The sequence below is a fragment of the Zalophus californianus genome, chromosome 1 (genome assembly GCF_009762305.2).
Source record: "Zalophus californianus isolate mZalCal1 chromosome 1, mZalCal1.pri.v2, whole genome shotgun sequence".
In the NCBI taxonomy this organism is placed as follows: Eukaryota; Metazoa; Chordata; class Mammalia; order Carnivora; family Otariidae; genus Zalophus; species Zalophus californianus.
In genome coordinates this window covers 18,178,218-18,192,727 of record NC_045595.1, presented here as the reverse complement: position 1 = coordinate 18,192,727, position 14,510 = coordinate 18,178,218, and the positions used below count along the sequence as shown (strand labels likewise).

The window sequence follows — 14,510 nt, the reverse complement described above, 5'->3', positions numbered from 1 at the left end:
TCCGTCTCCCGTGCGCCCTGGACCCCGGCCCACGCTGGAGTTTCTCTTCCCGGGGTGGGTTGCTGTCAGGAGGAGATGCACAGTCCCCAGGGCAGAAGCCGACCCTCTCCCCCACCCGCAATGCAGAGGCACACAAGAGCGGCACCATTAAAGGAAACCCCATTAGTAGTTTCTCCGTCCCCTGGTTAAGATGCACTTCTCTCTTCGCTTCCGGGAGTGGGGTGATAGCGACGAAGCAGTGCTAAAAGATGACTCAATAATGCGGCGGTTTGGGGGCGCCGCGGAGGCCGACGACTGCGTATGTGATGGTGTAGGACCCACAGCTTTCGGCACTGTCGTTCGCCAGCTTAGAAGGCCAAGAATACCTTGGAGTTCTGCTCTGAGGTCGGTGGACCTCACAGGGAGGCCTATAGGAGTCAGGCCTTAGGAAGAAGCTGCCTGATGTTCAAGGTCGCATTAGGGCGTAGACGGTGGGATCCAGTTTGTAGTGGTCAGAGAGGGCTTCCTGGAGGAGCCCTGGCACCAGGAAGCTCAAACCCCTAATAACAACCTGCAGGAAAAAGCAGGTATTCAGGTGCTCTGGTGCACAGAAACATTTCTTGCCTCAAAGCTGGCACAGGGAAAGAGGGAGAAAGGCACTTTTCTGTGAGAAAGGGACTTTTCTGTAATTGAGACACCATTGCTTCTGAGAAAAAGTAGACAAGATTGGGCGCATTCAGGATGGTGTGGGCTGTAGTCCCCTCAGAGGAAAGAAACTCAGATCATCACCAGGTATGGAGGTGGGAGGGCATACCAGTGACCAAGTGCCAAAGCCTGGGCATTTTCATGCTCCCTGCTCTTCTAGGGCTGGGTTATCCTCAGGCAGAGATGCACAGGCCCCAGGGCAGAAGCCGACCCCTCCAGGTGGACAGGCAGACAAGAGCAGCGCCACTAAGTCAGGTCTCACTAGTGGTTTTCCCTTTACCCTGTGAACAAGCCCCTCTCCCGCCTGTTTTCTTCCAGAAAAGTGGAGTCTGCATTTTCTGGTCTCCCCAGAGCAGGCCAGGGGCTCCAAATGTAGGCCCACCTCCTCTCTCAGAGATTCTACACACAATGGCAGGTTTCACCAGTGCCCAAGCACATGGGTGCATCCACTCATCCAGCCACCCTCAGGGACCATCTTGTCAGTCTTCTTAGGATACGACAGAGAAACACTGCCCAACCAAAGGAGACATTCTGGACGTGTCTAACGGGGAGGAGGGGGAGGTGGTAATGGGAATTGTTATGTTTCAGCCGAAATTGGGATGCTGACCAAACACCACCAGTGGTCCAGCATTCTGTTTTAGATGGAGTGGGGACCAGGCTCTGCAGGTAACCAGGCGAGCCTGGACTCCCTGTGCGTGGAGGTGCAGACAGAGGCAGTATGTATTCTAAAGCATACATACATACATACATACATAGAATGGCCACAAAAGAAATGTTTTGGATTCAAATGGAAAAAAATCCTATTACCAACTTAGGAGTGTCCAAGTTTCCTGCAGCTTGTCTTTAAGCCACTCTAGTTAGGTCAGAATTCTCTCAACTTCCAAGTATATAGCACAACCGAAACAAGTACATTTTCCCCAAATCGTATTAATCTCCTAAATTTTTTTATTTTTTTTGTAATCTCCTAAGTTAATTTTTTTTAATTTATAAAAAAGATTTTATTTATCTGACAGAGGCACAGCAAGAGAGGGAATACAAGCAGGGGGAGTGGGAGAGGGAGAAGCAGGCTTCCCGCTGAGCAGGGAGCCTGATGCAGGGCTTGACCCCAGGACCCTGAGATCATGACCTGAGCTGAAGGCAGACAACTGACTGAGCCACCCAGGTGCCCTCTCCTAAGTTCTTTAATGCAAAAAACACCAACTAACCGAGTCACAGTTTTACCAAGGACGTCATGGTTTTCTGGTACCCATGAATGTTGAGACCATTTCCTCTTTAGCCTTTTAATACCTATAATTAGATCACCACAAATCCTCATATTCCTGATTTTTCTGAACCCTTTCTCCCATATTCCTATCTCCCATACCCAAGTGACTTACGCCCACTGCCATGCACAGCTCCTTCTCTAACTCATCACCAGACAACAGAAGGCAAGCCTGCTGGGGCACTGGGGTGGGGGTGTGGAATGCTCACTGTCTAGTTCTGCTCCACCTGCTGTTGGCTGTGGGAATCTCACAACATCATAAACTGGAACTTGGGCCTTTTTTAAAACCTATTGCCCTGTTGCTACCTAAGGGCCATGAGGTTTCTCTTTTTAAATAGGCTCCACACCCAGTGTGGGGCTTGAACTCACGACCCTGAGATCAAGAGTCCCCTGCTCGGGGCGCCTGGGTGGCTCAGTCGTTAAGCATCTGCCTTCGGCTCAGGTCATGATCCCAGGGTCCTGGGATCAAGCCCCGCATCGGGCTCCCTGCTCCGCGGGAAGCCTGCTTCTCCCTCTCCCACTCCCCCTGCTTGTGTTCCCTCTCTCTCTGTGTCTCTGTCAAATAAATGAATAAAATCTTGGGGAAAAAAAAAAAGAATCCCATGCTCTACCTACTGAGCCAGCCAGGCACCCCGAGAGAGAGGGACACACACACACCACACAAGCAGGGGGAGCGGCAGGCCGAGGGAGAAGCAGGCTTCCCATGGAACAGGGAGCCTGATGCGGGGCTCGATCCCAGGACCCTGGGATCATGACCCGAGCCAAAGGCAGACGCTTAACGACTGAGCCACCCAAGGGCCCCAGGAGTGACCCTTTAGCCCTGGGCCTTGCTGCCTCAGTGAAGACATTCACTAGTGATCAATTCCATCGTTGTCCCCCATGTTCTGGAGGCTCTGAGAGGGTAGAGCCCATGGATCTTTGCACACCAGTGTATGCCCAGGCCATGCACGGGGCTCAGCACCCCAGAGGGCCAGGGATGCAGCTGTGGGGTTCAGACTGGCATGTCTAGGGCCTCTCTGGCCTTGCCTGTCCTGTGCATGCTGTCCACAGCTTTGGAGCCTTAACCTCTGAGCTATCACCGAAGTTGCTCCCACTCTTGCCACCACAGGTGTGGAGCCCCTCAATTCAGAACCCAAGCTCCATTTCCTGTCCTCAGTCCTTGGGATTAAACTCCACACACTCAGGTTTCTGTCTAGGTCCTATCTTTGTAACCCCCGAGGCCCTGTGAGGCCACTCTCCTCACTCCCACCCAGGCTTCCGTATCTGCTTTGGAGGGACCTAGCGGGTTTTCTGAATGAGGGACTCAGGGCCTCTGCAGGAGCTGTGGGGCATTCCCACCAGTTTACTCTGCTACTATCCCAGGATCTTTTTGTGGGGGGAATGGTATGGCCTGCAACCCAAGGACGGGGAGGAAAGTAAAAATAGGCAGGACATTCCACTTCTCTCCACAGATGCCCTCTCCTCAGAAAGCCAGACAGAGAAGGAAGGCAGAACAGAGGCCAGTGAGACCTTCACAGGTCTCCAGAGGAGGGGGATGATCAATAGGAAGGCCCCCATTTGGTGCTCACTAGCCAGAATCCCCTGGGGTGTCGGCTCAGGAGGTTACCTGGATCCTTGGAAGGAAGACTCTACACAACTTTATAATCAGAAACTTTGTTTATTTTGAATAAACCACTCAACATTGAGCAGAGGATGTTGCCTCAACTTTTTCTTTGAAGAAAACAAAGATATTATGGTAAATTCATGAAAACACTGTGCCTTCCATTATCTTCTATCCTTTGTAGGGCAGAACAATTCTGCCTGACCTTTCCCATCTTCCTGATGTTACCGAAGGACAGCCCCTGGGGGCACAGAACCTCCTGCAGCTCCAGTGGTTGGGGCCACAGCTGGGTACAAGTGTACCACGTGGTAGCCGTGCAGTCCAAGAACTGCCCAGGATGCCCAGGGTGTGCCTTAAGGTGCAGAGCTGCAGCACCCCTGCCATGGCGGTGACACGGAAAGAACTAATGGAGAGGTAAGGGCTCCAGACGCCAGGATCTTCCACGCGTCAATGCAGCATTGACACAGACCCCTAGGTCCTGCAGCAGGCAGGCTCCTCCTTCAGTGAGCTCCCCGCCGTTCAATTCTGGGCTCATGTGCTGCACTCCTAACTTGTTCTCCCACTCTACCCCACAGTCCCTCCCTTGCAGGTGACAGGAAAAGACAAAGCCTGGGTTGGGGCTGGGGGAGACAGGGAGCCTGCAGCCAGCTGTGTACCCCATGATCCCAAGAATCACAGCTGTCCTCTGACTTCAAGAGTGATTCAGTTTACAGCTAACATGGTCCCTGGGAAATTGCTGACTGAGGTGAGAATGTCTGAGTATCAAAGAACTTCCACCGTAATATTCACAAATCTCCCAAGCAACTCCTCCAGGAGGTGAAGGAGGCCCTGTCCAGTATAGACAGCTCTGCCAGCCTCAGAGTGGAGGCAGTGAACAAAGCCACAAAACCCCAGGAATCACAGATGTAACTTTTAAAAGGCACACAAGACCAGGTTCAGGACAGGCAGGACACCACACCAACCACCTGTTCCTTTGCACTCAACTGTGCAAAAGCTGGCCCTCTCCCCTGGCCAGCCCTTCTAGCATAGTAGCTGGAACCGCAAACCCAGGACCCTCCTGGCCTCAGACTTCAAGACCCCAGAGCAGCCACTCTGGAGGAGAACACACTCCCAATAACATGAAAACCACTTGTGCAAAGAAGGCCCCTGAGTCCGGAAGACCTGTGCCCTTGGGAGGGCCACGCTGAACTCTGACCCTGAAGTTCACCAGAGAACAGTGTAGCAGGACAGTGTCAGGTATGGACAGCCGTGTGTGAACCTAGTTAGTTATATTACTGGAACACTGGCACAAAAGAAGGGACCAAGGTAAAACAAATTTATTCTGGGGAATAATTCCCTTTAAAAGTAGATCTCTATCTTTAGGAGACAAAAGGAAACACTGTGCTGAACCCATGTCCCCTGGTCTGGAGGGCCACAAGTCCACCTATGCTCTGCTGTGGGCTCTGGCCTCAGTGGCCAGACCCGGGTAAACCTGGAAGAAAGATGAGCCCACAGACACACAGTGCCATTGGAGACAATAACACCCTGTGACAAGGCCCCCTTCTGTATTATCTCCTCCCTGGAAGGTAAGGCAGGTGCACCCGACCACAGAAGGGTCCCCCAAGGACCAGGCAGGAGGCATGATGTGACTGCCAGTGCCCCATGCCCGTTACACAGGCCAACTCAATTCCCCACCGTCCGCCACCCACACTCTTCCCGAGACACCAGCTGTGGCCAAACCCATGAGAATCTGGAAAACCGAGACCACCCTGGGGTCCTCCTGCAGGAGACATTCTGAGGCAGGATGGGCAGGCAGCATATGTTACATTCTAAGTAAGATAGCTAGAGGGTAAAACACTCCAATGCCAATTTATTTTTAAAAAGGGTTCTGTGTAATTCTATGGTTTGCCCTTTCTTTTTTGTATAATTATACAACCTTTGAAAATTACATAAGTTGTAATGATCTAATACTATTAATAGTCATTCAGAAAAAACTTTCCCTCCCTCCCAACAACCATCCAGGGGGAATTAAAAGTCCTGAAAAGAGACCAATTCAACATGGCCTCTGCCCTGGTAGAAACAAAAAGCGAAAAGATGAGAAGAAAACAGAAATGGACTAACAGGTGCGTGGCCAGTGTCTGTCAGGAGTGGGGCCCTGGCTGTTGCCTGAGGTGGTGAAAGGCAGAGCCTGCAGCATGCAGTTCGGCAGCCGGGAGGCCTCGCAGCCACATCGTCCTCACTCCAGCGCGTCTGTGTCCCATTCTAGGTGTCATGGAAATCCTTCAGCAGGGTTCTCCTCCGCTGCTCTGCTATGTGCATCTGGTTCTCTAAGTCCTGCAGCAGGGAAGCAAGATGGTGCCTGCATAGCCCAGTCCCGAGAGCGCGGAACAGCCAAAGCCACCCCCCCACCACTCGCAGGGGCTTCAAGGGGTCAAGGCACTGCCCTTCCCACCCTGCTCTGCAGCAGCTTCCGGTCCACAGGCTAACAACCCTGTCGCCTGTTAACAAGTCAGTTCTCCTGGCCTGCAAGAGAGGGACCAAGAAGGGGGCAGGCACTCACCCCTCTGTCATAGCTGTCTGCACGCTCCACTTTCCATGACAGGTTTTCGATCTCAGCCTCCAGCTGAGCTTGCTGGTATTCAAACTGTATGGGCAGAGCAGGAGGGTCAAAAGGAGAGGGGCTGCAGCCAGGGCAGGGCCTGCAGATGGGAGGGGCAGACGCAGCACCTCAGGCTCGCATGAGCTACAGACAACCCTGTGACTGTCCTCAGAGAGCAGTGCTAGCTCCTGCAGCCAGAGCCAGAACCTCAACAAAAGGCTACCTGAGGGGCGCCTGGGAGGCTCAGTCATTACGCGTCTGCCTTCGGCTCAGCTCATGATCCCAGGGTCCTGGGATCGAGCCCCACATCGGGCTCCCTGCTCAGCGGGAAGCCTGCTTCTCCCTCTCCCACTCCCCCTGCTCGTGTTCCCTCTCTTGCTGTCTCTCTGTCAAATAAATACATAAAATCTTTAAAAAAAAAAAAAAAAAAGGCTACCTGAAGAGTACAGCTAAGCAGCAAGGCCCCAATTACCCTCCACCCCGAAAGAAGGGGGAAAATTTAAGCCACTGACGACAATATTCTCAACATACAGGGAAACAGAGGCTGCAAAAACAAGTCAAAATGGATATTCACAGACATGGTATTCACTGAATACTTAATTTTTTCAGCCCTTCTGCAAATCAAGTCTTAAAAATATTCAAACCATTTGACTTAGTAATTGTACATCCATTGTACAATTATACACAAAATGTTCCTCAACGTCTTACAGTAATGAAAAAGAGAAACAATAAACACCCCAACTGATGGTACAACCATATAATGAAACATTTATGCACATATTAAAAACAGTATTTACCAGCCTGGTAAATAAGGACAGCTGCAACAATAAACGGTTGTAACAACAGAATGTCATGTATATAATTAACACTAAATGTAGAAATAATTAAAAGGCTGAAAAATGCTACAGTAGCCATGTCTTTCTGGTGGGATTATGGATGATGTAAATGTTTTTCTGTCTTCCAACATTTTAGCAATAAATGTGAATTACTTTATAATCAGGGGAAACAACCCATATCTAAGATAAAGAATTAAACAAAGATGCAAAAAAGTCCACTATAATTTAGGAACATGCATATTGGGTATCCTCCTAAAGCATGGGTGCCGGCCTCCCAAGAGCTTTTTAGCCAGTTGCCCTATAACTATGGCCATTCAGGGGCTTTGGTATATCTGCCTTGATATTAGACACAAAGCCAGGGCCTGAAGTCTATTTTAGAGATGCCTACAGGAGAACTGAACTTTTTTTTTTTTTTTTTTAAAGAGAGAGCGAGCGAGCGTGTATGCACACAAGGGTCAAAGCATCTTAAGCAGGCTCCGTGCTGAGCGTGGAGCAGGGCTCAATCTCACCACCCTGAGATCATAACCTGAGCCCAAACTAAGAGTCAGATGCTTAATTGACTGAGCCACCCAGGCGCCCCAGGAGAGCTAAACTTTTTAAAACTGACAGTTTTATTTTGCCCTCCCAACAACCAGGGTCTGGTCCCCACTCTCTGGGAAAGTGCGGGTAGACAAGGGTACCTCTGAAGCTAAGAGGGCAGAGCAGAGGACCGCTTGGCCTTACCAGCTTCTTCCTGGGTCCAGACTCCATGTAGTAGGCGTACGGGTAAGTGTACTGCAGGGTGTACCGGCACTACAACAGAAGACAGAAGGCTGCACGTGCGAACCTAACCTGCATGCATCGCAGGCGGCTTTCACAATTCTTATCCTACCGTGCAGTTAGCCTGGCTCTACAGGTATGAGCTCGAAGGAAATGAGGCCAAGCCAAATGAAGGATGAACTGGGGGACAACATGGAAAAAGCTGAAACAGAAATGGTCACAGAACACCCCACAGTTCCTTTTTCAAATTGTGATTTATTACCAGCAGCTTCCTCAATGGCTCTTCCCTCGGGTCGGACATCAGAGTCCACACACCTATCTCAATACTTGTCCAAAGACAATCTCTTAGTTTCTTTGGAGTGATGTGTGGATGGGACAAAAGAAGCAAAGGGCTCTAGTTTTCCCTGCAGTTCCTTCCCTATGACTGAGGTAGTGGAATACTCTTCTTGGAAATCCCCTGGCAGCCAGCAGCAGGCTGGGTCCTCAGTGGGCAGAGCCCAGGGAAATGTGGGCCCAGAAGCAGAAGCATGTAGAGCGACACAGTGCTGTGTTCCCTTGCCCCGTACACTGCCTCCCACCCTCAGACGTCTGGGCCTGACAGGGCCAGGTGCTGGGCCAGGGATCAGAAGGGGTAGGTGGTACAGACCTTGGCCAAGAGCTTGGCAGCATTCTGTAGGTACTGCCAGTCGATCCACGTCCCCAGATTATTCATGACTCTCTCCTGAATCTTTTCATGAATCCGCTGATATGTCTGTGCCTCCAGCTGCAAGCTCTTGTTGTGGTTTTCCCACTACAGGGTATAGAGAAAGGTACACAAGTCCTGACATAAGTTCAGAATAGATACCTTGGTTGGCACAGCATGGCCACAGCTTCATCTAACTTATGGGGACTGTGTGTCCTTGCAAGTGCAGGAGGAGAACTTCTTCTTTTTTAAAGATTTATTTATTTGAGAGAGAGAGCACGCACGCATGCAGGGCAGGGTGGAGGGGCAGAGGGAGACGGAGAAAAGCAGACTCCCTGCTAAGTGCAGAGCCCAATGTGGGCTGATCCCAGGGCCCTGAGATCCTGACCTGAGCTGAAATCATGAGCTGGCCGCCCAGTCGATGGAGCCATTCAAGTGCCCCAGGAGGGGAACTTCCTCAGTCCAAACTACTAACCCTGTCCTAAGCAGTGGCCTGCCAGCCAGATCACTCTACCATCTAGGGCAACAGGGCTTCAGCCCTGAAGACTAAACAAAGCTAGGCACCCACTGGTCTACTGTGTTTAGAAAGCAAATGCGCCACCCTCTTTGGGCTTCTGAAGGGTCTTCCTGGGAGGAAGTGCCCTCTAAATTTGACTAAGATGGTACCAGATGGAAAAGACTATCTGATGGTCCCCTCATTGTTCTTTAATCCATCATTCAAAGAGCACTGTTGGTCGTGGCTGCCCTGTGGAGCCCGAAAGTCACATTTACTGGAAGCATCACTCAGGCCCACTGCAGGAGCTCCTCTCCCTGACTTGTGTGTGCATGGACCGGCATACCAGTCCCTGAGAATTCTGCCTCAGCAGGCCAGTGGGAAGAAGCCCACTCATGAGGAGCAGCCGCAGAAGAAGATGCCTACCCTCTCAAAGTAGAACAAGTACTTCTTGAGGGCCTCCCTGGCCTGCGCTTGTTGGCTCTGGTTGACAATGTCGGGGTTCTCCTTGTACCGACTGCACTCATAGTACTCGCTGCCATGGGTCTTCCAATCTCCTAGACACATCCAGCAGAAGTCTGCAAAGAATAGAAAATGAGGCATTTACACCCACAAGATAAGCCCGCATTCCTCCAACGGTAAAGCAGTGGGACAGACAGATCCTGTGAAAGGGGGGTGGGGCGGGGTTGTGACCTGACCAGAACTTCCTAAGGGTGCCTCTTTCCAGGAGGAAAGTGCACCTCTCCTCTTTGTCACATAACACTGTCCCTGTAGCCTTTCCTTGCCAATATGAATAGCCACCTGTCCTAAGAATATTTTGTACACAAAGCTGGGAATAAAGACTTTCTGCTATTTTGTCTTTTTTTTTTTTTAAAGAACACTTCTATAAAACCAATAGCTACCCAATAGTTCCTACTCAGAATTACGAGCCTGCTTCTACACTGAGGAAGTGAAGAGAGAAAAATAAACATCCACCAAATATCTATAAATTACTGTGGTCTAATGGAGAGGGGCCAACCACAGTGCTGTTAGATGGCTACATCTCTATCCTGTCTGATCTATATCCTGTCTCTGACAAAGACCCTGACGGTGGGGAAACCCTGTTTCCCAGGATTCAAGTTGGCTCACTGACTTCTCCAAAGGACCTCACATAAAATCTGGGGAGACCCTCAGAGACCCAGAAGTCGTTCTCTTCTCCTGGGAGCCTTCACTAAACAGCGGCAATACCGCTATCTCCTTAATTAGTTAGGTGGTGCTTGCTACTGTCTTAAATACTACTACACTGCTTAGGGTTGCCCGTATAGGTGATCACTATACAGGAATGCAAGGGATGGCAGCTAACTCTGGGTGGTGAGCGATGGGGAGACTACGGGGAGGGACACACAGGGGACTTCTTGGGTGCAAGGAATATGATGGGTACCAGGGTGTTCACTTGCCATTTCTCTTTAAACTGTATGCAAGTCTTATGCACTGTTCTAAGTGGATGATAACACGTCCCTCTCACTCAAACACACAAAGACAGAGTGGGATACCACAGAGGAAATATGCCACTACCCACGGCCTATCTTCATTCTACACTTCACTGCCACTGTTCCCCTCTAACACCTTGCCATGTCCATTCTGATTATGGTGGGCTCCTGGGAAAACACAGGAATACCATTAGATGGACCGTTACAAAGAGGGACCCTCAGGGCCTTCTGGTCAGCATTGAAACTGCTGTGTAGGAGACCTGCCTGGACATACTTTCTACTTGAACAAATTTTATTTCTTTACTTCATCTGGCAGGAAGGAAAGCAAAACCAATAGGTTCCATGTAAGCTACTCCTGATGGACGAAGATGTAAAAGGCCAAATCAGAAGCCCTTGTGGAAACTTTGTAAAACCTTGAAGGAAGACTCTTCTGTTACTCCCTCCAATAAAACAGCCTGTTCTAAAAAGAAACCTGTAAGGTAGCACAGATAAACCCCACATTACTTACCTGCCTTGGCAAAAATAAAAAGAGCACACTAAAATCTTCTTGGATGACTGAGGATCATTAAGGTCTAAGAGTCATCCCAACCTTGACTTCTGACTATCTGTGTCAGCAAGATGGCAGTGAGATTGTTAAGAGGCACCAGAAAGAAGTAAAAAATCAAGAGCTGCTTTAGGCTGGGTACTGTAAGTGACTGAGGCCACCCTTTGTCACTTCACTACAAAAGCACTCACTAAACAGTGGAGGCCCAGGCACAAGAAATGCAGACTGTGCCCCTGGGCCTTGTGTACCACGCCTGGGACTCACCGTGTTTACACTTGGAGCATTGCTGTCAGAGGGAAACAGAAGAGAACATGTTAAGGGCAGGCTGACCAAAGGCTCCATGGCACATATGCAAAGGGTACGGGCTTCTGCTCACCATGTGATTGCAGCCTCCATTCTTCTCAATGCAGATGTTGCACTTGGGACACTGAGGAGACAGAAGGGCGCCATTAGGCTCACACACGACCAGGCCGGTTCTAAGACAAATTACACAAAGCTCCTGGCACCCGTGCCCAGTAGCTCATCGTGCGAGCCCTTGTGGGGAGGAGCATCTCACTTAAATGTGGCGGGTCGCTGAGGCTGGAACAGCAATTCAAGGAAATGAGGTCAGCACATTTGGCTCTCAAACACTCCAAGCACCGGCTGAGCCCCACTAAGTCTTCCACCATCTGTCTCTGCCACGAGGCTGCTCAGATTAAGCACAAGCTGAGTCAGCACAAAGCCTTCCTGCTTGGGAAGAATGCCAAAGCAACACACGAGCTGCCACACTGGACCAAGTCCTGGTCAGCTTGCCTGGACTTCTGTTTCCACAAGAGGGCAAGGAAACAACCTCTAAAGCTCACTTGCTCTCATCTGAGAGATGCCCCAACCTCGGCAGCAATGCAGAGACCAGTCTGACGCTCTGCACTCCCACTGCCACAAAGCAGACTATGTTTAATGAGGTCACGGTCATGGCTATGCTGTGAGTGCAGCAACTCAGCACATGACCAGCACAGGGTAGGTGCTGAGTCACCCAGGGCTCAAGGGGCTGAGGGCCACGTTTTCCCATGGGAAGTTTCAGAATGAGAACTGGGCATGCCTGGGCTTGCATCAGAGCCTTGCTCTTTACTACATGTTGCTATCAACCACCTCCCTCCCAGGGCTGTTAAAGCCTGGGAGGCATTAAAAAAAAAAACCAGGTTTTCTTCTAATTATTCACCATATGGGTCAAACTTTTCCAGGTAGTTTATTATTTTATTAAAATAAACGCATCCAACACATGCTATGATAGTCCGCTGCAAACTCTGCCAAGTTTGGGCAAGGGTCTGCAGCCTCCAGCAAGGGCCCTGGGGCCCTGGGTGTTCTGCTCTCAATGGCCAGCCTCCTGGGTGAGGCCCTAGGCAGCATTAAGGAGGGCAGATCCATGACAGGTAAGATACAGTCCTTACGTCTTTAGTGTGAGCACTAATGTAGTTGGCTGTTTCAGAGTCGTCTGCACACTTCGTGAGCCATTTCCGGATTGTGGCGCAGTCTGTGGGGGCGTGATACATCTGACGACACTTGAAACTTAAAACCAGAAAAGAAAAACATTCAAATAATTGTTAGGTCAGGGTACCATATTTTCAATTTTCCTTCTGTCCAAGCCAACAGATCCTGAATTAGAGTTTTTCAAAGAAGTCAAGTCACTTCTCAAGGCCTTTGGGATCTTTACTTACCCAGGGCTATACCGAAATACTGTATGAATATCTCTTCAATCTAAGCACTTCTAAGACACACTCTTAATAAACCCAAATAAAATGCTTCTGTCTTAAATATCCTGCGTGGTGTTAACCCTCCCTTAAAGGATGTCAAATTCAGAGTTCAGTTTCTCAAAGGGCATGGCGAGGTGCTCTGAGACAGGTAACTCAGCTCAGACCCAAAAAGAACCAAGATCCACTTTTTGGGAGCCTTGACTTGACTCCCAGCCAGATGTGCACAGGATGTACATGACAGAACCTGTTCAGTCTGCAGGGCCAATACCTCTGACAATGCCTGAAACTTAAAATCAGAAAAGAAAACACTCCAACAACTCATCCGGCTAGGTTTCCATGTTTTTAATTTCCCTTTTGTCCAAGCTAACACAACGTCTGGATAGTAAAGACACTCAGGCAAACAGCCTAACACATGTCCCAGGGAAAGAAGTTCATAATGTGGGACAAAGGGGCAACTGGGTGGCTCGGTTGATTAAGTGTCTGCCTTCGGCTCAGGTCATGACCTCAGAGTCCTGGGATTGAGTCCCGTGTTGGGCTCCCTGCTCAGTGGGGAGCCTGCTTCTCCCCCTCCCTCTGCCTGTGCTATCTGTCAAATAAAAAAATCTTAAAAAAAAAAAAATGTGGGACACAAAGGATGGAGTGCAACTACATTAGTGGTTCTTATTTATTTATTTATTTTTAAGGTAAGCTCCACGCCTAGCATGGAGCCCAACATGGGGCTTGAACTCACGACCCTGACATCAAGACCAGAGCTGAAATCAAGAGTCAGACACTTAATTGACAGAGCCACCCAGGCACCCTTATGTTAGTGGTTTTTAATCTTTGGTGAGCCACAGACTCCCTCAACAATGGTTTGAAAGGCGAGAACACATGCACACACACCCCATTTTCCATGTAGTTTCTCTGAAGCCCCACCAGGAATCATCTTAGGGAGGCATGATTAGGGACAGACACAGATGTGGACGTAAATTATGGCTCTGCCATTGCCTTGCAGCTCCATTTCCTCCCCTATTAACATGAGGGCAATAGTATCAATTGTACACAATTGTGACAATGTAGGTAAAGAGATGAGAATAGTGTCTTTCCCATGGTAAGTCTTCAGTACACTTTATCCCCGTATCTACTGAATAGAGCAACCCAAGTAGATATAAACTATCTTTATGAATTGTAGCATTATAAAATTAGCCTACAAAGGCCAAGATGGAGAATGATTCAAACGCCGAAGGTTGTAGCTTTCAAACACAGTAATATTCGATTATCTGTGCAGGCACACACATACCAACATAGACAATCTCTGTGCCATGAGTCTCAGAAGCACAAACCATAGCACATTCTCCAAGAATCTGTGCCACTTTTTTGTTTCTAGACTGCGCATTATCAAACATCCCGTGGAACATGAGATGCTGGGTACACACCCTGCCCCTTCGGAGCAGAGCTGCTAGTTAGGCTCAAAGACCCTGTCTTTCCCAGCTCCACCCTCACCCACAGCAACAGCAGTGGTGCTTTGGAGGACAAGGCAGGAGCCCAGGGCTGCTCAGCACCCACACTCGCTCTTACCAGAACACCTCGTTGCACCGATTGCACTGTACTCGGCGAGCTCTAGGCTCCTGTACCCGAATAACCATGGGGCAGTCTGCACCAGGGCACAGCTGGAGCTGGTAATGACTCTGTGAACACACCAAGGGGAAACAATGAGGACATCCCCTAGTCACTGCTTCCAAATCAGACTTCCCTGCAGCTCAAACACCTTCTGTCCTTCCAGCCGATGACTTCTATCAAGGGGCTATAGGAATTCAGAAAGGATGTCACAAAGAACAGCATTAGGCAGATATTAAAGACCTATGAATGTTTAGCTAAAACTAGGTAGCAGCTCA

The 14,510-nt window shown here is 49.6% G+C and overlaps 1 protein-coding gene across 3 annotated transcripts in view; it reads right to left on the bottom strand.

The window, feature by feature from the left end:
• Positions 1-3,586: 3,586 nt before the first annotated feature.
• The window catches only part of ARIH2 (ariadne RBR E3 ubiquitin protein ligase 2), a 50,796-nt gene continuing 39,872 nt past the window's right edge, over positions 3,587-14,510 (bottom strand). For all 3 annotated transcript variants that reach the window (XM_027583611.2, XM_027583612.1, XM_027583613.2), the window contains 9 exons: positions 14,194-14,303; positions 12,334-12,451; positions 11,283-11,333; positions 11,171-11,192; positions 9,320-9,471; positions 8,365-8,508; positions 7,683-7,751; positions 6,085-6,168; positions 3,587-5,858 (listed from right to left, as the gene is read on the bottom strand). In XM_027583611.2, the coding sequence (XP_027439412.1) occupies positions 5,787-5,858; positions 6,085-6,168; positions 7,683-7,751; positions 8,365-8,508; positions 9,320-9,471; positions 11,171-11,192; positions 11,283-11,333; positions 12,334-12,451; positions 14,194-14,303 (822 nt within the window). In that variant the 3' untranslated portion in view covers positions 3,587-5,786. The remainder of the gene's footprint in view (positions 5,859-6,084; positions 6,169-7,682; positions 7,752-8,364; positions 8,509-9,319; positions 9,472-11,170; positions 11,193-11,282; positions 11,334-12,333; positions 12,452-14,193; positions 14,304-14,510) is intronic.